The 20,817-nt window shown below is 60.5% G+C and overlaps 1 protein-coding gene and 1 long non-coding RNA gene across 2 annotated transcripts; one reads left to right on the forward strand and one right to left on the reverse strand.

Moving 5' to 3' along the window:
* Positions 1-2,781: 2,781 nt before the first annotated feature.
* Positions 2,782-9,940, reverse strand: LOC127488185 (uncharacterized). The gene is made up of 3 exons (XR_011386487.1): positions 9,232-9,940; positions 7,732-8,240; positions 2,782-3,639 (listed from the first exon to the last, which is right to left on the reverse strand). It is a non-coding gene; the product is annotated as an uncharacterized lncRNA (long non-coding RNA).
* An 8,508-nt stretch (positions 9,941-18,448) lies between these two features.
* Positions 18,449-20,419, forward strand: DUSP2 (dual specificity phosphatase 2). Its single transcript, XM_008253851.4, has 4 exons — positions 18,449-18,920; positions 19,018-19,139; positions 19,306-19,525; positions 19,645-20,419. Exons 1-4 carry the CDS (start codon positions 18,533-18,535, stop codon positions 19,857-19,859), a joined length of 945 nt encoding a protein of 314 aa, XP_008252073.3. The 5' UTR covers positions 18,449-18,532; the 3' UTR covers positions 19,860-20,419.
* The last annotated feature ends 398 nt before the right edge of the window (positions 20,420-20,817 follow it).

A 20,817-nucleotide genomic window follows, 5' to 3' on the forward strand; every position in this document is an offset into this window, starting at 1 on the left:
ACTGACTTCCCCCTCGAGGCTCAGCCCCGTTCCCAGCTGCAGCCCAGTTCAGACCTGATTGTTTCAGGTATTTGGGGAGTGAACCACTGGTTGGGAACTCTTTGTCTGTCTATCTGTCTCTTTGTCTTTCTGCCTTTCAAATAATTAAAAAATAAATAAAATTAACCAAGGAATAGCAGGGGTATTTAAAAATATTTGAACATACTCCTACTCTGTGACTTAACCATTCCATTCTTAGGTATGGGTGAGGGTGGGCATTGGGGTACAGAAGATGAAGCCATGGCTCAGGACACCATGCACCGTATCGGAGCCCCTGTTACTCTGAACTTCTGATCCAGTTTTCTGCTAACGCGTCTGGGAGGCAGCAGATGATGGCCCAAGTACTTGGGTTCCTGGACACATATGGGAGACCCAGATAGAACTGCTGGCTCGTAGCTTCAGCCTGGCTCTTGCGGGCATCACTCTGCTTTTCAAATAAATATAGAAACAAATCTTTTGGGGGCTGGCGCTGTGGCATAGTGGGTAAAGCCACCAGCTGTGGTGCTGGTATCCCATATGGGTTTGAGTCCCGGCTGCTCCACTTCTGATCCAGCTCCCTGCTAATGCACCTGAGAAAGCAGTAGAAGATGTTCTAGTTCTTGGGCCCCTGCACCCACTTGGGAGACCCGGGAGAAGTTTCTGGCTCCTGGCTTTGATCGGGTCAGTTCCAGCTATTGTAGCCATTTGGGGAGTGAACCAGCAGTTGGAAGACTCTCTCTCTCTCTCTCTCTCTCTCTCTCTCTCTCCCCTTTTCTGTAACTCTGCCTCTCAAATAAATGACTAAATCGTAGCACAGCAGGGGGCGAGAGCTAGGACAAGCATACGGGGCTTTTTCAGTGCCTCAGCCCGCAAGTGGCACCCGAGTGCAGGGTTCTGAGGAGGGCTGGCCTCAGCGCACGTGGCAGACCTGGGATCTGGAGACCAGCAACCCCCAGGCAAGCCCTCCACCGGGTGTGTGTTGCTGTGCCCCCCCCCACTGCCCTGCCCTGGGGCACGTTGATGCAGGGGGAGCATGTAGGGCCCTGGGGGGCCACCTGAGGAGGGTCGGGGTATCCCATGCAGGGCCGGGGCCACCTCCCGGCATGCAGCAGGCCGCGACTTCCCATCCTGCCCTTGTGCTGAGTGCACCGCCGAGGGCTCACCCAGGAAAGGACGCGAGCAGTGGGCGAGGCTGTGCCATCCTGGGCCCTTCACTGTCCCTCTGCTGCTTGTCCCATACTCCCTGTGGAGTGGACGGGTCTCTGGGACAATCCGGGAAAGCAGCTGTCCTGAGCCAAGAGAATAAGAGGGGGTGGGGGACGAGGCTCCTGTCCCGTGAGGGGTCTCTCACCCCGACTGGGGACCCTCAGGGCCTCTCTGGCCCATCCTGGGGCGTCCTGATTTCTGGCTCGTGCTGCAGTGGCAGCCCCTTCCGGTTAAGCCCTCGGTGGCCGAGATGGGCTCAGCGACCTGGGCTTGCCTGAGCTCACGCGATGGTGGTGACAGAAGCAGGTGCCAGCAGGCTCCCCACGCTGACCCCGACCTGGGCCTTGTTCCTTCTCCCCAGGCTGAGGCGGAGCCCCGGGGACCACACAGTAGGCAGCCTCCTTGCCCTTCAGGAGAGCAGACTTGGGTGTAAACTCATTCAACCACCAAAGAGCTAAAAATAAGAGGCGTGTGTGCCCCCAGAGCAACCCAGGAAAGGCCTTGTGAAAACCCAGCAGGTAGGGGCGGGCACCCGGGGCTTGGGGCCCCCCGGCGGTGTCAGGCAGTGGAAACAGGATGTGAGAGGAGGCCGTGAGAAGCAAGGTGGCTCCCGGCGGAGGCGGCCACCTGGTGCGGCGTGTTCTGAGCAGCGGAAAAAGACCCTGGGCTGCGTGGGAGTTGTCACATCCTGCTCACAACCAGACCGCCCCCAGCCCTGCCGGCTCCCCGCCAGGCCATCACGCACTCTGACCCCTGGGCTGTGGGCGGCGGTGGGTGGCAGAGGACAGGATGTTGACTTCTGAGACAGGCACCTTGGATCTTCACAAGGGCCCCTGGCTCCCCCAAGGGCTCACCCCCAGATGAAGGAGGAACACAGCCATTAGCTCACTGGCTGGCTGTCCATCCAACACTCAACGTTAGACAGCCTGCTTGAGTCGGCTGGTCCATCCCCTCCCCTGCAAGGCCCGCTCCCTGACTTCTAGGAGGCCCAGTTGTCGGGGTAGGGGTGGCTGTGCAGAGGCCCGTGAATGGCACAGGGTTAGCGGGAGCTCTGGGAGGTCCCGGGAGAGGCCCTTGCTCCAGCCTGCAGATCCCAGAAGGCTTCCTGGAGGCAGTGAGGCCCAATGGGAGTCTAGGAGGATGGCAGGTGAGGGGTGGAAGAAGTCACTCCCAGCGGAATCCGCCTCCAAGAGGCGCCGAGAGATCTGCTGGTGGCTTCTCTGCCCACCTGTCCTGAGTCACCTCCCTGGGCCTGCTGTTGGTCTTTTCGGTTGTGGCCATGTGGGGAGTGAACCGGCAGATGGAAGATCTGGCTCTCTCTCTCTGTCTTTCCCTTTCTCCATGGCTGTGCCTTTTCAATAAATATCTTTTTTCTTTCTTTTTTTGACAGGCAGAGTTAGACAGTGAGAGAGAGAGAGAGAGAGAGACAGAGAGAAAGGTCTTCCTTTTTCCGTTGGTTCACACCCCAAGTGTGCTGCGCTGATCTGAAGCCAGGAGCCAGGTGCTTCTCCTGGTCTCCCATGCAGGTGCAGGGCCCAAGGACCTGGGCCATCCTCCACTGCACTCTGGGGCCACAGCAGAGAGCTGGCCTGGAAGAGGGGCAACCGGGACAGAATCCGGCACCCCAACTGGGACTAGAACCCGGGGTGCTGGCGCTGCAGGTGGAGGATTAGCCTAGTGAGCCGCGGCACTGGCCCATAAATATCTTTTTTTAAAAATACCAATTTACACTCCCACCAAAAGGGTGTGAGATTCCTCGTGTGTCCGCCCTTGCCAGCGCCCACCGGAACACCTGCCACTCGCCCCATCACACAGCTTTCGTGGCCGGCCCAGGGCTGCTGCGTGCCGTGGCCGTCGAGTCTGTGTTGTGCGTCCTTGCCCGTTTTTCTGTCGTGCGTAGCTTTTTCTCTCTGGGGTCTGGATGGCCTCACACCGTTCCTCTTCTCCACAGTGTTGGCTCCCTGAGTGTTTGATCTTCCTCCGTAACCGCCCCGTGACACACGCATGTCTACCTCCTCACTGCCGGCTCCCCCGCCCTACTACCGTGTCAGAGGCAGGACAGCAGGAGGCGTGTTGTGGCTTCCTGCCAAGCTTTGCAGCACCTGTGCCGGGCATGCAGCAGGCACTCCTTGGCCCTCCCGCTCGTTTCTAAAATCTTCTGTTTTTCGGGCACTTCCTCCACATCCGGTGCTCGCTCTGTCCCTCTGCTCAAGGCCAGCTTGACCGGACGGGCACTTGTCGTTGACAGAAGGTCGGGTGTCTCAGTTCTTTCCCCACGTGACTTCAGTGTTTTGTGCTGTGCCCGAGGAATGCCTTCTCTGCCCCCAAGCCATCGGCGACTTATAGCGTACATTCTCCCTGTCCTCGTGAGGTTTGGTCTTTTTTCAAGTGATTCAATCCGCATGAAGAGTGCTTCTGTAAGTGATATAAAATATGGCTCAGACATAAGTTGTACTACTGCCGTGGATGGCAGAAGCCCGCGTCCACTCTGTGGGCCTGAAATGCTGCTCCTCTCCCTAAGTGTGTGGTTGGACTTACGGACTGGTTCCAAGAATCCATTTTTCTATTTCCATGCTGGAACCACCCTGCTAAAATGACTTCACTCTCATCGTCTGTTTTTATACCAAGTCCTTAATCCTCCAAGCCCCACGCCAGCCCCGTCTTCGTTGTTCTTTTCTTTTATAAATATTTATTTATTTGTTTGAGAGGCAGAGAGAAAGATGGAGAGAGAGAGAGAGAGAGAGAGAGAGAGAGAGAAAGAGAGGCCAGTGCCGCGGCTCACTAGGCTAATGCTCCACCTAGCAGCACCGGCACACCGGGTTCTAGTCCCGGTCGGGGCACCGGATTCTGTCCCGGTTGCCCCTCTTCCAGGCCAGCTCTCTGCTGTGGCCAGGGAGTGCAGTGGAGGATGGCCCAAGTGCTTGGGCCCTGCACCCCATGGGAGACCAGGAGAAGCACCTGGCTCCTGCGTTCGGATCAGCGCGGTGCGCCGGCCGTAGCATGCCGGTCGCGGCAGCCATTGGAGGGTGAACCAATGGCAAAGGAAGACCTTTCTCTCTGTCTCTCTCTCTCTCACTGTTCACTCTGCCTGTCAAAAAAATAAAAGAAAAAAAAAAGAGAGAGAGAGAGAGACCCCACCCCCTGGTTTACTCCCAGATGCCTTCAGGGACCCAAGACCTCGACCCAGGTCTCCCAGGTGGTGATGGAAGCCCAATCATGTGGGCCATTCCTGCTGCCTCCCAGGGTCTGTGTTAACAGGAAGCTGGAGTCAGGGGCTGGGGCTGGGTATGAAACCCAGGTACTCTTGATCCGGAATGCAGACGTCTCAACCAGCATTTAACTGCTGGGCTAAACGTTCTTTTTTGTTTTATTTTATTTTATTTTTTTTTAAAGATTTATTTGAAAGGCAGATTACAGAAAGACAGAGGCAGAGAGAGCGAGAGCCTCCATCCGCTAGTTGGCTGCAATGCTGGGCCTGGGCGGATCCGAAGCCTGGAGCTTCCTCCAGGTGTCCCATGTGGGTGCAGGGACCCAAGCACTTGGGCCATCTTCTACTGCTTTCCCAGGCCATAGCAGAGAGCTGGATTGGAAGAGAAGCAGCCAGAACTTGAACTGGTGCCCATATGGGATGCCGATACTGCAGGCAGCGCCTTTACCGGCTACGCCACAGTGCTGTCCAACCCCCATCTTTGCTCTTAATTTAAAAGTGCATCTTCACTTGTTTTGTGGAGGGCCCCAGCTTGTCAGGGCCCATTAAAAAGTCTTGCAGTGGTAGATGTTTGGTGTATGGGTTAAGACGCTGGTGGGGACGCTCTGCTTGCCCTGTAATCAGAGTGCCTGGGTTGGGGTCCCATTCCCGCCAGTGTGCACCCTGAGAGACAGCAGGTGATGAAGGCTCCAGTGGTTGGGTCCTTGCCACCCACACGAGAGGCCTCGGCTGAGTTCCCAGCTGCCTATATTGAGGCCTCTCTCTCTCTCTGACTCTCAAATACGTTAAGTAAAAGCTCTGTGGGTTGGGATGCATCTGCAGATTCCGGGCAGGCAGGCTCATGTTGTGCACGTAAGGACGGTTTCTTCCTTCCTCCTGCAGCTCTTTCTTGCTCTCAGGGAAGGCCAGCACGCCCTCAATAAGGCACAGCCGCCGTCCCCGGTGCGCACGTGTGTGTGCGTGTGTGCGCGCGTGTGTGCGTGTGTGTGTGGCTTGCTTGCCTTGTTGCGGCTCAGATACTCGCTGCCGTAGAGACGGGTTCTTTCTGTTTCCAGTGTTCCCAGAATTCCGCCTTCCCATTGCCTTGCCTGAGTGTCAGATGGCATCAGATTTTTGACACGCTTGCTTGCTGTGGTACAGACTGTGGAATTTCAGCCGGGCACGAAGCTGCCCAGGGTGACGGTCAGGTGTGGCTGGGTGACGTGTTCTGGCTGGCACAAAAACGATGGTGCTACTTTCCGGAAGTGCCCTCCTTCCAGCTTTCTGCTGATTGGAATGTTGATGTGAAAGGGGGAGCTGGAGCAACCACCCTGGAAATGGAGACTATAAACAGCGGAGCTACAGGATGGAAGGAGTGGGATTCCTGGGTGCTTTGAAGATGGGGGCCTCCGTGCCAGTTCTGAGCTCCTGCACGCCCACTGAACCCTGAACCTCTGTTCCGTCAGCCAGGTTAAATTCCTGCTTGTACACCTGGGTGCTGGTGAAGAGTTTCTAGTAGGGTGTGCTGTGGTGTGGCGTGGGCAAGCCTATAGTTTAGGACATGCACTCCAGGAGCCAGCATTGTGGTGCAGCGGGTTAAACTGCTGCCTGTGACGCCGCATCTGGTTGCAGTCCTGGCGGTTCTGCTTCTGATCCAGCTCCCTGCTAATGTGCTTGAGAAAGCAGCAGAGGATGGCCCAAGTGCTTGGGCCCCTGCACCCACATGAATGGAGTTCTAGGCTCCTGGCTTCAGCCTGGCCCAGCTCTGGTCACTGGGGGCCATTTGGGGAGTGAACCAGCGTTAGGACATTCTCTCTCTCTCTCTCTCTCCCCCTCTCTGATGTTCTGCCTTTGAAATAAATAAATCAATATATTTTTTAAAGTTCCTTCTAGCCACTACAGGGGGATCGAGGAGGGGCCGTCAGCCGTTTCCAGCCCGAGACCACCAAGGAACACAGCTGCCGTTGAGTAAGTCAGGCTCAGCAGGGCACTTCCGAGTCTGTGGGAAAACGCAGTTGCGAGAGGAGTTTATGTTGATGCAAACAGTTTTGGAAGCCCATGCACAGCTTCCCCGTACTGTTGCGTTTTCTGTGAGCCTTTAAGGGCCCTGGGATTCGTGGCAGGAGAGAAGGGACGCCACAGAAAGGGCCGGGTATCGCCCTCAGAAACTCAGTAGCTGCTGCAGGGCCGGTGCTGACAACGTGTGGGGTGTTGGGCTCCACTCCCCGAGGGGCGCAACTTCTGCCCTCGCCCACACAGCCACTGCCACACTTAGCTGGGGGGACAAGGAGAGGGGAGGGCACCCTCAGAGCCCTGGAGTCCCACAGGCACCTGGCCTTGGCCCAGACCTTGAGGTCACGGCGCGGGGTGGGGTGGGGGAGCTGGGGCAGAGGTACCCGAGGTTCTCCCCTCTCTCCGCCTGCTGCTGGCTCCTGGCTGACCCCTCAGGAAGCCCAGGGTGCGGGAACCTGGGAGGCTGTGTCCACACAGAGCAGAGAGCGAGATGAGTGTGCAAGGGACCAGAGCAGCCGTGGCGTCCCCGGAGCCTGACGCCTGAGGCTTGCTCCTCAGACAGAGGACCCTGCAGCCTGTGGCCCTCTCTATGGTATGCGCTACCCCTGGGGAGGCTTCTGGGTGGATGCCAGACAAATCTGCTGGAGGGGCGGGCTCGAAGTGGGTGGAGCCAGGCACAGAGGGGCGTGACCCATCCTTCACAGCCATCCTGTGCCATCCTAATGCAGTCTCCACGGGCCTTCATCTCTGGGCCTGGCAGCCTCCTGGGAACCTGGAGCAGTGCCAGGTGTGCTGGGGCACGCCAGGTGGAGTGGCTGACCCCTGAACGCCCCCCACCCCGGTGCCCCCACGCCGCCCTGCTCTGCAAGCCCTGATGGAGCGTATGCTGCGCCTGAGCCCTGAGAGACCACCCCCCACCCCGACCCCGCCGGGGTACAGGCAACCAGAACATTTCTTTCTGATCCCAGCCACTTCCGGGCCTGGGCTCACGGCAGGGGCCTTTGGTTGTGGAAAGCAGGGCTCTGTTAGCAGGGCAGGAGAAGGTGACAAGGAAGGGAAATGTAGCTGGGCCGAGAGGCGGGGCCTGTGAGTGGGTGCTCCCCGGAAGGAAGGTGGCCACCCCATGAGCCAGTGTTGGGGGGAATCCCAGGGCCAGGGACAGAGGGACATCAAGGAAGGGAGAGCCCCGAAGGTGAAGCTGGCCCTCGGCTGGGAGAGGAGTGGGCTCCTGATGCAGAAGGCCCCAGGGCGGCCCGGTGCCTGGGGAGGGAGTGGGCTGGGGCCCCACGTGGGTGGTGGCTGCTCACCTCCCTGCACGGGTGGGTCTTGTTCCTCCGTGACCTGGGCTCTTTACACATGGCCGGCCCCTCACAGTTTCCAAAATGCCTTCCCGGAGGCTGGCTTGCTTGCTTCCCCTCACAGCCGGGCAAGGCAGTGTAGCTCCGGCCGCTTCTCAGGCAAGGAGGCCGAGGCGGGGCGGCCGTGACTCACGGCGCGTGGCCGGCGCAGGGGCCCCCCGGGCCTGCCGTGCTGGGAAGGGAAGGCGCCCGCGGTGGGGCGTGAGCAGTTTCTGTTTCCCTCTGTAGGCTGGGCTGAGGTCCCTTCCTCCCAGGGAGCTGGGCCCTGGCTGGCCCCAGGCTGTGACGCTTCTACCAGCCCCCTGCAAGGTGCCAATGCGGCCTCCACCCAAGGCTTCTAGGCTGCTGGACGTGTGCACTGGGCACTGCAGGTGATGGCTTTACCTGCTATGCCACACGCCGGCCCCCTGGGTGGTTCTTGTTTTCAGCTTGTATGAGGCCAGTAGCCAGTTAGTTACCTGTTGGAAAGGAGCAGAGAAAACACTTGGGCTTAAGCCCAGGCAGCTGCAGCCAGGCCCCACACTTTTTTTTCTTTTATTTGACAGATAGAGTTAGACAGTGAGAGAGAGACAGAGAGAAAGGTCCTCCCTCCGTTGGTTCACCCCCCAAATGGCCGCCACGGCCGGAGCTACCCGATCCGAAGCCAGGAGCCAGGTGCTTCCTCCTGGTCTCCCATGCGGTGCAGGGCCCAAGGACCTGGGCCATCCTCCACTGCCCTCCCAGGCCACAGCAGAGAGCTGAACTGGAAGAGGAGCAGCCGGGACTAGAACCGGTGCCCATATGGGATGCCGGCAGGGCAGGCGGAGGACCAACCAAGTGAGCCACGGCGCCGGCCCCCAGGCCCCACACTTCTTGTTGGGGCCACCGGGCCTCCAGGATCTGGGGGGAATTGGAAGCCTCTAGGGGGCCCCTAGCTGGGCCTGATGTGGGCTGGAGTCACAGGGGCCTGGTGGGTGGTATAGAGGGCAGGAAGTGAAATTCTGCCACATGGGGAGGCCACGGAAAACCTCGTTCTACCCGGCGAGCACCCTGTGCTGGAGGAGCTGCATAGAGGTCATGCTGGCCATTCCCCTGCCTCCGAGAAGGGCTTCTGTCCCGGAGGAAATGGAAGAACTTCCCAGCCCTGGGATCTTTCTCTTGGGGTGGAGGCTGGAGGGTAGGGGGCAGCAGGGCCACCTTCAGCCTTGGTCTCTGGTCCTGTGAGCTTTCTCGTGTCCTTTGCACTCCCGGACAGGGCTCAGGCTGAGGGGACGCGTGGCCGCCCAGAGCTGTGGGGTTGGTGGGATCTGCCTGCAGGCTGCCCCCGGGGCAATGGTCGCTGGGGCATGGCCCCCACTGGAGAGACAGCCGGGCAGGAGAAATCAGTGGGGCGAGGGCACACAGAGGGTGTCACGGCAGAGGCGTGGGAGCTGGGGTACAGGGTGCGACAGGGCCGTCGTGAGTTCTCACCAGGCTCTGCGCAGCCATCACGCGGGCTCTCTGGGCAGGGAGAGGTAGCTCTGCACTGGCTCGGCATGGGCCAGGCTTCGAGTCCCCAGAGGAGGCTGACGTCCCGGGGGGGGTGCCCCACTGAGGCTGGGCCAGGGCGTCCCTGTCTCAAGTGACTGCTCATCCCTCCCCACCCCCGTGGTCTCCTCTGGCTGGGGCAGGGGACTTCCTGAGGATGGAGGAGGGGGACAGGCTGGGGAGGACAGGAGCTGAGGGAGGAGGGAAGAGGGCCAGGCCACCCCAGCTCAGGCCTCGGCAGGGCCCCACCCTCCTGTCCTCTGTGGGAACCTCCTCCACCCCTCCCTGGCCTTCTGCATCTGGCCTAATGACTGTTGTCTTTGGGGCTGCACCCTGGGGCCTGGCCTCCCGCCTTCCCTCACCTGGGCTCGCTCCTGGCTGCTCCCGCAGTGCAGCCAGCTGGGCCCCGTGATGGCTGGAATGCTGGGCGTGCCTGGCTCCTGGAGGCTGCAGGAAGCTGGGCCAAGATCACTACTGCTCCCACCCAGCCTAGTCTGGGAGGCTCGGGGTGGCCACTGGGAGCCACCCCTCCAGGGGACCTTCCTATCTCGGACTAAACCTGAATCCTGCCTTGCCCTTGGGGAAACTGAGGCAGGCACTCCTTGCCTGGACCAGGCTCCTGTGTGACCAGCAGCTACACCCTGGGAGGGAGCAGGTCTCTTCCTGAGTGGTTGGCTGGGTGTGTGAAGAAGCAGGGTCCTGGAGCAGCTCCAGTCCAGGGACGGGGGTTTCTGATGCGGGCCAGTGGAGGGGCTTCCAGGATGTGTCAGTGGGATCGCAGCCCCTAGTGCCACACCCCTGGGGCACCAGCACTGTGCCTGACACCGAGGGGGCCTCACCACCGCTTCTGCGAAATCTAAGACCGAAGCGCAGCACAGGTCGTCCTGTTCACTCCAGGTGCCGCACCTTCCATAGCACCGCTGGTGCTGGCCCCCCCTTCACAAGGTGAGCGCGTGCCTGTGTGTGTGGTTACACTGTGCACACGTGTGTGAGGGGAGGGCCCCCAGCTATCCAAGAGCCACTGCCTCCTGGGCAGCACAGGCGAGAGGGTGCTGGCTCCTGAGATGTTTGTATGACAAGTGGACGTGGGGACTTACACACACCAGGGCTGTGTTCCACGTCCTTGGGAGTAGGCTCTGGCTGGCGTCTCCAGGCTGCTGGTCAACTGGGAAGGTCTATGGGCTGCAGAGAGGTGGGTGGGGCCTGTGTGAGCCATGCATACGTGGGTCACGGGTGTAGGGACCACTGGGGCTGTACAGGACTACAGAGGGCTTCTGTGGGCTGTCCTGCTGCTGGGGCAGCCACATCACATTGGGTGTTCAAGTGCCCACGGTGTCTGTGCAGCACCGTGTGTCTGAGGACAGATGGACAGGTGTGTGGGTATGAGTCCGTGTGTGCGCACACATGATGCCTCTGGGTGTCAGGGAGGGGGTGATTGCATGGGCAGCAATGGACCGGGCCGTCATCTTCCGGGGGAGCCTAATCCGATCTGTGGCCCTAATCCCTCCTGATCCCCCGCAGGCACTTCCTGTCTGGTCCACCCCCAAGCCATCTGTGCCTCTGTACCCGGGCCTCGGCCCCCAGGTCCCGGTCCCCAGGTCCTGCCTGGCTCGCTCACCCCCATCTTCTGCAGCCCCCAGTTTGCTGGCCCAGCACCAGCAGCCCTCGCCCTCATCCCATGTCTTTCCAGATGACTCAGCAGCCAGTCCTGGGGTGGGGGGAGGGAGGAGCCTGTAAGCAGCTGGCAGCCCTCTGCTGGCACCGACTACCCTGTCTCAGGGAGGAGGAGCCCCCGCAGAAAGGAGGGAAGGGCCGCGCCCCATCCTTCCTCAGGAAACTGCCCACCCTCCACTCAGCCCAAATTTGGGCGCCACCCCCTGCCCCTGGCTCTCACTGCCCACCCCATCCTTCACTGTCCACCCACCTTCCGGATGGATCTGGCCCTCCTCGGCCCGATCTTTCCTCCATTGCCATCGCCACTTGCATCCAAGTCACTGACCAGCATCCCCTGCACCACTGCTTTTGTCCCTGACCTCACTCCATGGCCACTGTTGCTACCACAGGTTTTCTCCATCACAGCCAAGTGCCGGTCTCATGGTCTCCACCCACCCCCATAAGAACCTGCCAAGGATTCCATTGCATTCTTAATGGAATCAGACCGTCACCAGGACCTGCAGGCCCAGCCAGAGCGCTCCTACACACGACTTGGCTCTCTCCTCTTGGTCTGCTCTTACCCCTCCCGCCTCCAGGGCTGGCCAGTCCTGCTGGAGGCCACCTCCTCCCAGAGGCCTCCCCCGCGCTATCCATGTGTCATTCACAGCACCTGCCGCTCTCTGTGCCCTCTCCTTTACTGATTTGCTGTCAGCCTCTGGCCCCCGCAGCAAGGTCACCCCAGAGGACAGGAGCCCTGTCAGTCTTGCCTGTGGCTGCACCCCCAGCAGCCAGAACAGAGACTGGTGCTCAGTACGAGCTGGTGAGTGATGAGTGCCGTGCCACGTGGGGAGCTCAAAGCAGCCTCTGCCCAGGGCCGTGCAGCTGTGAGTGGCGGAGGATGTGTCCCTTCCCATGTACAGGACAGTGGGGCTCCTTCGTGGCCGTGCCCTGGGTGTCTACACTCAGCAACCAGTAGCTGCACCCAAAGACCCTGCTTTTTCCATGGAGCCTGGGTCACGGCAGGGGCCCATTCTGACAAGGACCCGTCCAACACGGTGGATTTTCAACTTGCTGGGTGATCAGCTCCTCCCCTGAGGGCTGCATAGAGACAGGTTCACATACCCGGAGGTGCAGGCGAGCCCCACTCTTAGCTGGGTGCTGTGCTGCTCTGCAGACAGAGTGTGCAGAGCCCTGTGCATTGCAAATCCGCAAGGGGCCCGTAGCTGAGCTGGGAAGACAGCACCAACGCCCTCAAGGGCAAGGAGGGCTGTGGGTGGGGGGAGGCGGATGAGGAGGGCACGGTGCAGGGGCCACAGCGTTGGCCCCAGTCAGAGAGTGCCAGCCTCTCTCCGCGTCTTGGCTCCCCGATTTGTATTTGGGGCAAGCACTTGGTCAGTGCCAGCTGCCAAGTGATCGTTACAGAGGATGAGGACGGACGCTGAGCACAGGGTGCAGGTGGGCCCACATGGACCCTGCTCAGAGGTGGGCCAGGAGAGGGGGCTGCAGCCCAGGCTCCAGTCACAGTTCCCCCACTGCCATACCCGCTGCAAGGCCTTGGTCCGCCACCCACTGCCCGAGAGCCTCATTGTCTGGCTTGGTCCTTTGTGGGCTGCGGGCAGGGTATACACGAGGCTGGGGGATTTGTAAAGAACAGAAAATTATTTCTTACAGTTCTGGTTTCTGGGAAGTTCAAGATCAAGGACCAGCTTCTAGTGAGGGCCTTCTCGCTGCACCACCCCACCGTGGAAGGCAGAAGGACAAGAGAGGCAGAGGGGGGCTGGACTCTCCCTGTTTATAAGGAGCCCACTCCCGAGCTGATGGCGTGAAGACATGATGGCCGGCCTGGGCTAATCAACTCGCTCTTGCCACGGTTGCCTTGGGAACTGCATTTCCCCATCTATGAGGCAGAGGGAATGATGCGGCTCCCCAGCCTGGTAGGCTTATGGACAGTAGTGTGCACAGAGCACCTAGCGTGATGCTAGTGAGTGCTCCTGTTCACTGGGCACACAGAGAGGCTAAACCACTTGTTCAAAGTCGCACAGCGAGGAAACAGCCCAGCTGTGTTTGTGCCAAGGCAACGTGGCTCCAGAGTCCCCACAACTAACACAGCTGTCACCATGACTACCATTGCTGCTGTTACAGGTCCCCTGGCCTGTGGGGGAGGAGGAGCATGGCACAGGGCTGGGCCTTTTTTTTTTTTTTTTTTTTCAAGTGCTTACTTATTTTCATCTACTTGAATGACAGAATGAGAGACAGAGAAATCAGTCTTCCCAGCGCTGGTTCAGTCTCCAAATGCCCACAACAACCAGAGCCGAACCAAACCAAAGTCCAGACCCTAGAACTCCATCTAAGTCTCCCATGTGGGTGGCAGGGACCCAAGCGCCTAAGCCACCATCTGCTACCTCCCAGGGTGTATTAGCAGGAAGCTGGATTATTGGAAGTGGGGTAGCCAGGACTCAAGCCAGCACTCTGGTGCAAGATGGGGGCATCCCAAGCAGTGGCCCAGCCCGCGGTGTCACATGTCAGCCCCACGGCCTGGTCTTTGGTGTGAAAGGGGTGGCAGTGGTGGCTGTGCAGAAAGGAGCAGTCTTGGCTGCTGTGGGCCTCCGATGTCCCTTATGCCCTCCCCAGCCCACACAGGGCACTCAGCTCTGCTCAGGGGGGGCCCCGAGCCATCTTGTCACAGAGCCACTCACCCTGTGACTGCAGTGTGGTCATTCTTCTCGGAGCCCTCGCCTCTTGCCCAACCATCACCCCTGGCAGTAGTTCTTTAACAGCTGCCTCTCTGCCCTCAGTGACAGGGCCTTGTCCACAGACGCTTCTGGCCTACAGGGTAGGAGTGGAGCCTGTTTCACTCTGAGGACCCCCAGGGGTTGGGGGCCTCGGGAGTGTTGGGGGAAAAGCCCAGGGAGGCAGGTGTCCCGCAGCCCCACGCCTGGGCACATCTGGGCTGCAGCTTTGATGGGCATGTCCACAGGGCAGAGGGGACCTGGGCCAGCCGCGTGGGCTCTGGCCCGGGCCACACAATCTGTTTTCCCACATTCCCTTCCATCAGTGTCTCATGTTCTTCTCTCTGTGGCAGGAGGGAGAAGCGGACCGCCCAGATCCCCTCGGCACCAGAGCTGGAAGGGGCTGTGCTGCCCTGCCTCTGGGGCCTCCCACCTGCACCCCACTTTTCAAGAGATCTGGGTACCCTCTGTGCTGTGGTTTGACTGTTAGGGTCATCTTAAGTCAACACAGTTTTTACACACCTCAAGTGCATTATTCATTTACTTAAATTAATTAAATTCATGTCACATCACAGTATGTTTTAAACTTCTTTTCTGAATTCATTCACTTGTAAATTATCTGAAAGAGAGAGTGAGGGAACGCCATCTCCAATCCACAGTTCACTCCCCACATGCCCACAACAACGGGGCCTGGGCCAGGCCAAAGCCAGGAGCCCAGAACTCAATCTGGTCTCCCACGTGGGTGGCAGGGACCCAAGGACTTGAGCCATTACCTGCTGACTCCCAGGGTGTCACCATCAGGAAGCTCAAATCAGAAGTGGAGCTGGGATTTGCTATGGCCTGGGAAAGCAGTAGAAGATGGCCCAAGTCCTTGGGCCCCTGCACCCACGTGGGAGACCCGGAAGAAGCTCCTGGCTCCTGGCTTCAGATTGGCACAGTTCGGGCCATTGCGGCCATCTGGGAGTGAACCAGTGGATGGAAGACCTCATATCCAGGCACTCTGATATGGGAAGTGAGCACTCCAGGGGATGTCTTAACAGCTATGCCAAATGCTTGCCCCCTAAAGTTTATTTTTGAGTAGGAAAAGGTATCATTACTCTATCAGGGATGGGGACCCTCTGGCCCACGGGCTGTGTAAGACCAGAGAAATCACTGGGTCTGGCCCTGCCAAGGCAACCTCAAGCAGGACTCAAAATTCAAAGAAATGCATTCAGGCTAATTTTTAAGTTGATAACTTTTTTTAAAAAAAGACTAACTCAGGGGCCGGCATCCCACATGGACACCGGTTCAAGTCCTGACTGCTTCACTTCTCATCCAGCTCTCTGCTGTGGCCTGGGAAAGCAGTAGAAGATGGCCCAAGTCCTTGGGCCCCTACACCTGCATGAGAGACCCAGAAGAAGCTCCTGGTTCCTGGCTTCGGGTCAGCAAAGCTCAGACCATTGCAGCTAACTGGGAAGTGAACCAGCGGATGGAGCACCTCTCTCTCTGCCTCTCTGTAACTCTGCCTTTCAAATAAATAAATAACTCTGTTTTAAACAAATCTTTTCTTGTATGGGATAGAACCAGGCTCTTCAGCCACGGGGGTCCCCCTGCTGAGCCAGTCCTGCTTCTGCTTTCTCAGGACGAGGCTGTGCTGAGCCTGGATGCCCACGCTGACCCTCTCTGTCCCGCTCCCCACGGTGCCAGACAGGGCTGTCATCACAGAGGAGCTGTCGCTGAAGCCTGGGGCCTGGGGTCTGGACCCGCGCCTGGTGGGATCCCTGGTAGGGGCAGCCAGCACACGGGAGTCCTTGTCAGAGGCCTGGCACAGGAAACACGGTGTTACCCGAGCACTCCTCAGGCAGGACCAGGGGTGGCCCCTCGCTGTCACCTCTATACCCACTGTGCCCCGAGCATTGGAGCCAAGACTCCTGTCTCCCTCCCTCACTGGACATTTTTTTTTTTTTTGACAGGCAAAGTTAGACAGTGAGACAGACAGAGAGAAAGGTCTTTCTTTTTCAGTTGGTTCACCCCCCAAATGGTTGCTATGACCAGCGCGCTACGCCGATCCGAAGCCAGGAGCCAGGTGCTTCCTCCTGGTTTCCCATGTGGGTGCAGGGCCCAAGGACTTGGGCCATCCTCCACTGCACTCCCGGGCCACAGCAGAGAGCTGGACTGGAAGAGGAGCAACGGGACAGAATCCGGCGCCCCGACTGGGACTAGAACCTGGGGTCCTGGCGCCACAGGCGGAGGATTAGCCTAGTGAGCCGCGGCACCGGCCAACCCTCACTGAACATTTGCTCGGGGCGTGGGCTGGGAAGAAGGAAGAAGGGAAACGGCACCCATCTCAGCCCCGAGATCCTGAGTGTGGAAGGGAAAACCCTGTCTGTGTGAGGGTTGGGTAGACGTGGCGCTGAGAGTGGGGAAGACTGGGGATCCCAGTGACGCTCAGGCAGCCGTCAAAATAGATGGTTACAAAAAAGAATAACACAGAGAATCATTATTTGTCCCAGTGGAGTCGCACAGGTTTTTAATTAAGGCAAAAATGCTGAGCCCCAAACTTCTGTGACGGAGCCTACGCTGTAACAGCCAGGCCAGGCAAAGACCAGAACCCAAGCAGAAAGAGCTGCAGGGATGGCACCCCTCCCCAGGGCGACAAGGAGCAGGGCCCTCCCTCCAGGCCTGCGACCTGGGGGCACCCAGTCTGCCCCGAGACCCCTCCTCTCTGCCCAGCTCTGACAAACAGGGGTCCCTGCGGAGGTGGCAGCGGCGAGGGAACAGACATCCTGCCCTGTGACTCACCCGCAGTCAGAGCAGAAGTGGGGGAGGCGCGTGGGCTTGTGAGACGCGCTCTCTACTCTTACCCCACCTCCCGCTCCCCCAGGGCACCCCCCACCCCCACCCCGCCTGGGCTCTGACTGGGGGCTTGAAGGCCGGGGTTTCCCTCCCCCGGGGGAGGAAGGCCAAGGGGAGCCCTCTTTGGTGGCCAAGTCAGGCCTCACTGTGGGAGCTGGGGAGGGGACAGCCCCCCAAACATCCATGCAGCCATCTCGGGCAGCAATCACTGGTCCTTGGCCAGAACGCCAGGGGCTGTGATGACAGCGAACCTGCCGCACGGCACTCCCCCCCCCACCCCCATGCAGAACTTCCAGCTAGGTGCACGCCCTCCTGCAGGAGGAGACTGGAGCGTGGGAGTCCAGGACCAGGAGCCCCCTGCAACTGGCAGAGCTGATTTCACTCCTGCCTCAGGGATGGCAGCTGCCTGGGCCCTCCCGCCCGCTCCCAGCATGGCAGGTGACGCCAGCCATACTGGTCAGCAAGACTGGCCCTGACTCCCCTCCTGCCTGCTCTGTAATTTGCTCCTGGAATCAGCCATTAACTCATTTGCCGGGCTGATGCCAAGGATAAGGGCCCATATCGGCTCCTGGGATCTGTGGCCCAGACTCCCCGGCTCTGCCGTGGGCTTTGCTCCATCAGCCTCCAGCCTGGCCTGCTAGGGAGGGGCAGGGCCTCAGCTGGAGGAGTCCAGGCAGGGGCACAGCCTCCAACCCTTGGAACCAGTGTGGATGGGCGCCGCTCCCATTTACAGATGGGGAAACTGAGGCACAAGAGGGGTGCCGTGGCCGCAGGTCTGTCTTTGGAGTCCTTGGAGCTTCTCTCCCTGCCTCCCTTCTGCGTCCCAGCACGCACAAGCTCCGTGCTCCATCTCACACACAGTGGAATTGCACACATGTTGGGGCTCCAGGACACAACATCCCTTGCATTCACTGGGCATGCGCACAGGTCCCCCCTGTTCGAGACTCAGGGGGCTACAGAGGAGCCGGAAGGGTCTCACAGGGGCACAGAAGAGTGACCCGGGAGAATGGGGGCGTCTGAGGGTCGGGTTCTGCGGACCCTCCGCCCACCTGAACCTCTCGGCCTCAAGAGTGTCCCCTCGCCAGTGTTTCTTGCCCCCAACCCAGAGGTGCGAGCCCCCACGCACACCTGAGCCGCTCAAGGGTGGATTCTGGGCCGCGGCGCTGCCCTCCAGGGGGAGTTTGTGGGTCTGAAGGACAGGAAAGGATGGGGGGCAGGAGGAGACAGGTTCTATTGGCGCCTCTCCATCTTCCCCTTGAAATTCCCACGGGGCAAGGCCCGCAACGTCAGCAGAGTCGCTTTCAGAGCTGCCCGGCGGCAGAACAGGGGAAATGCTCCCCTCGGGGCCCCTGGGGCTTTCTGGGGGCCTCGGCAGCAGCAGCTCTGCCCACTCCTAGCTGGAAACTCGTCACAGGCCCCTGTTGTTTCCCCCTTGAACAGCCCGCAGACCTCCCCCAGGCCCCTCACCGCCCAGGGGCGGGGGCCCCACGAACTGTGTTCCGGCCTGGCTTGGCCACGCACCAGCTACAGGACCCCGAGCAATGGGTCTCAGCCAGGGCCCCAACTCCCCTGTAATCAACCGCGGCAGCAGGCGACTGCCAATTTTTTTGTTGTCACAAATTCCTGGGAGCAGAACCCAGGGAGAGGAAGCAGGAGCGAAGGGCCACCACCATTAGCCACAAAGTCCCCGAGGTCAGCAGTGTGTATTTGAGGAGCTGATCCCTAAGGACTGTGGGTCGGGCGCGCGCCAGGCGCGCAAAGAGGAGGGGGGACTCCGGGCACCTTCCCTTAGGAGCAGCTCCCCGGCTTCCTCCCCCTGGGAGCCCCCGGGCCCGCCCCGCTGCGCCCCACGTGAGGCCGCGGGGGCGGGCGCCGGCGCCTTCCTGTTCTGCCCTTGTATGGTAACCCGGGAGGCGGACCCGTTCGTACTTAAGCCCGAGAGCTGCCGAGGGCGCCCAGAGCCGACGGCTGGGAGCCCAGGAGCGCAGGGAAGAGGGCAAGAAGGGGCCGCCGGACACCGATCGCCAATGGGGCTGGAGGCAGCGCGCGAGCTGGAGTGCGCGGAGCTGGGCGCACTGCTGCGGGAGCCACGGGAGGCCGAGCGCACGCTGCTACTCGACTGCCGCCCCTTCCTGGCCTTCTGCCGCCGCCACGTGCGCGCCGCGCGGCCCGTGCCCTGGAACGCTCTGCTGCGGCGCCGCGTGCGCGGCCCGCCCGCCGCCGCCCTCGCCTGCCTGCTGCCCGACCGGGCGCTGCGGGCGCGGCTGGCCCGGGGGGAGCTGGCGCGCGCCGTGGTGCTGGACGAGGGCAGCCCCTCAGTGGCCGAGCTGCGGCCCGATGGCCCGGCCCACGTCCTGCTCGCCGCACTGCTGCACGAGACCCGCAGCGGGCCGACCGCCGTGTGCTTCCTGCGAGGTGAGCGCCGGCCTGCGCGCAGTGCCCACCCGCGGGGCCCTCTCTGCCAACCCCAGCCGAGCCCTCCCGGCTAAGCGTGCCCTTGTCCTCCCCGCAGGAGGCTTCGACGGCTTCCAGGCCTGTTGTCCCGACCTGTGCACGGAGGCCCCCGCTCCAGCGCTGTCACCTGCAGGACCAGAAAGCAGCAGCTCCAATCCCAGGGTCGCCTTCTATGACCAGGTTAGTTGGGACCAGAGCTCCGTGTTCCCCTGCCTGGGGTGTGTGTGTGTGTGTGTGTGTGTGTGTGTCCCTTTGTCTGGTCTCTGTCGGGAGTGCTGGTGGCGGGGTCCATTGGACCGGGTGCTGCCGCGGGTGGGTTCTCAGCACCGCCCCTTCTCCCCTCCAGGGTGGCCCTGTGGAGATCTTGCCCTACCTCTTCCTGGGCAGCTGCAGCCACTCCTCGGACCTGCAGGGGCTGCGGGCCTGCGGCATCACAGCTGTCCTCAACGTCTCCGCCAGCTGCCCCAACCACTTCGAGGGGCTTTTCTGCTACAAGAGCATCCCGGTGGAGGACAACCAGATGGTGGAGATCAGTGCCTGGTTCCAGGAGGCCATCGGCTTCATCGGTAAGGGGCCTGGAGCGACCGCGGGGGTGTGGGGTGGGGTGTGTGTGTGTAGGGGCTGGGGGCACCTGTCTCCGCGCCTGTGCTCCTTCCTGTCTGACCACCCCCCACCTCCCTTGCAGACTCGGTGAAGAACAGCGGAGGCCGTGTGCTGGTGCACTGCCAGGCGGGCATCTCCCGCTCGGCCACCATCTGCCTGGCCTACCTGATGCAGAGCCGCCGCGTGCGGCTGGATGAGGCGTTTGCCTTTGTCAAACAGCGCCGGGGAGTCATCTCCCCCAACTTCGGGTTCATGGGGCAGCTGCTGCAGTTTGAGACGCAGGTGCTGTGTCACTGAGGTGCGACGCCTGCTTCCCTGCCGACCCTCGCTGATTCCTGGGGCAAGCTGACCCTGACCGTGGACGAGCGGGTCACCTCCGGCCTCCTGGGAGTCGGAAAAGGCTTTCTGACCTGGTGCTCTTCTGCCTGGAGCATGAGGGTGGTGTCCCCCCACCCCCACCCCTCGTTCAGAGGAGGAGCGTGGAGGGTGTGTTCTCGCCTCCACCCTCTGGCAGATATGAACTGGACGCTACAGCCCTGGACTTGGGTCCCACCACCGAGCTGAAGCCTGAGCGCTCCAAGCACAAGCTGTGATAACCAGGATCCCCGTGTAGGGGCCTGGAGCCCGGGCCCTGAGTGCGGGGGGGCCTCGGCCGGGGATGCGTGTCGAGTGTGTGTGTGTGTGTGTGTGTGGGCGTTGTCGCCGAGGTGGCACTGGAAAGTTATGGGTGTTCAGCTGGCATTTAGCACCTCCTCCCCACTTCCTCCCAGCCCTGTGGGCGGGGGTTGGAAGCATAGCACTTTATATTTATACGGAACATTGAGGACGTGTGAATAAAATATTGGTTTGTTTACAAACAGCTCCTCCGGTGTTTGGTGTTGGGTCCGCGCCCCCCGGGGTGCTCAGAAGCTGCCCTGCCCTTTGCGGTGGCAGCCGGGGCCAGGGGTCTGTCCCAGAGAGCAGCCCTGCTCAGCCCTCGCTTCCTCTGTGGAACGTGGGGCGAGCGAGTGTGGGGCTCCCGTGGGAGTGGAGTGTGTGGGCTTCCTAAGGGGATGTGAGTGTCCACGCTTGCGTTCTTATGGGACTGTGTGTGTCCTGTGTGTGTTGTGTTCCTATGGGGGGGGGTCCACGTGTGATGTGGTTTTTTAAATATTTATTTATTTGAAAGAGTTACACTGAGAGAGGAGAGGCAGAGAGAGAGAGGTCTTTCATCTGATGGTTACTCCCCAATTGGCCGCAATGGCCAGAACTATGC

This window comes from Oryctolagus cuniculus, chromosome 2, assembly GCF_964237555.1.
Source record: "Oryctolagus cuniculus chromosome 2, mOryCun1.1, whole genome shotgun sequence".
NCBI lineage: Eukaryota > Metazoa > Chordata > Mammalia > Lagomorpha > Leporidae > Oryctolagus > Oryctolagus cuniculus.

Bases quoted from the DNA above. Each gene is read 5' to 3' on its own strand.
- DUSP2 (XM_008253851.4), top strand. From the start codon at position 18,533: ATGGGGCTGGAGGCAGCGCGCGAGCTGGAGTGCGCGGAGCTGGGCGCA. The intron at 18,921-19,017 runs GTGAGCGCCGGC...TCCTCCCCGCAG, and splicing joins CGCCGTGTGCTTCCTGCGAG to GAGGCTTCGACGGCTTCCAG. The intron at 19,140-19,305 runs GTTAGTTGGGAC...TCTCCCCTCCAG, and splicing joins GGGTCGCCTTCTATGACCAG to GGTGGCCCTGTGGAGATCTT.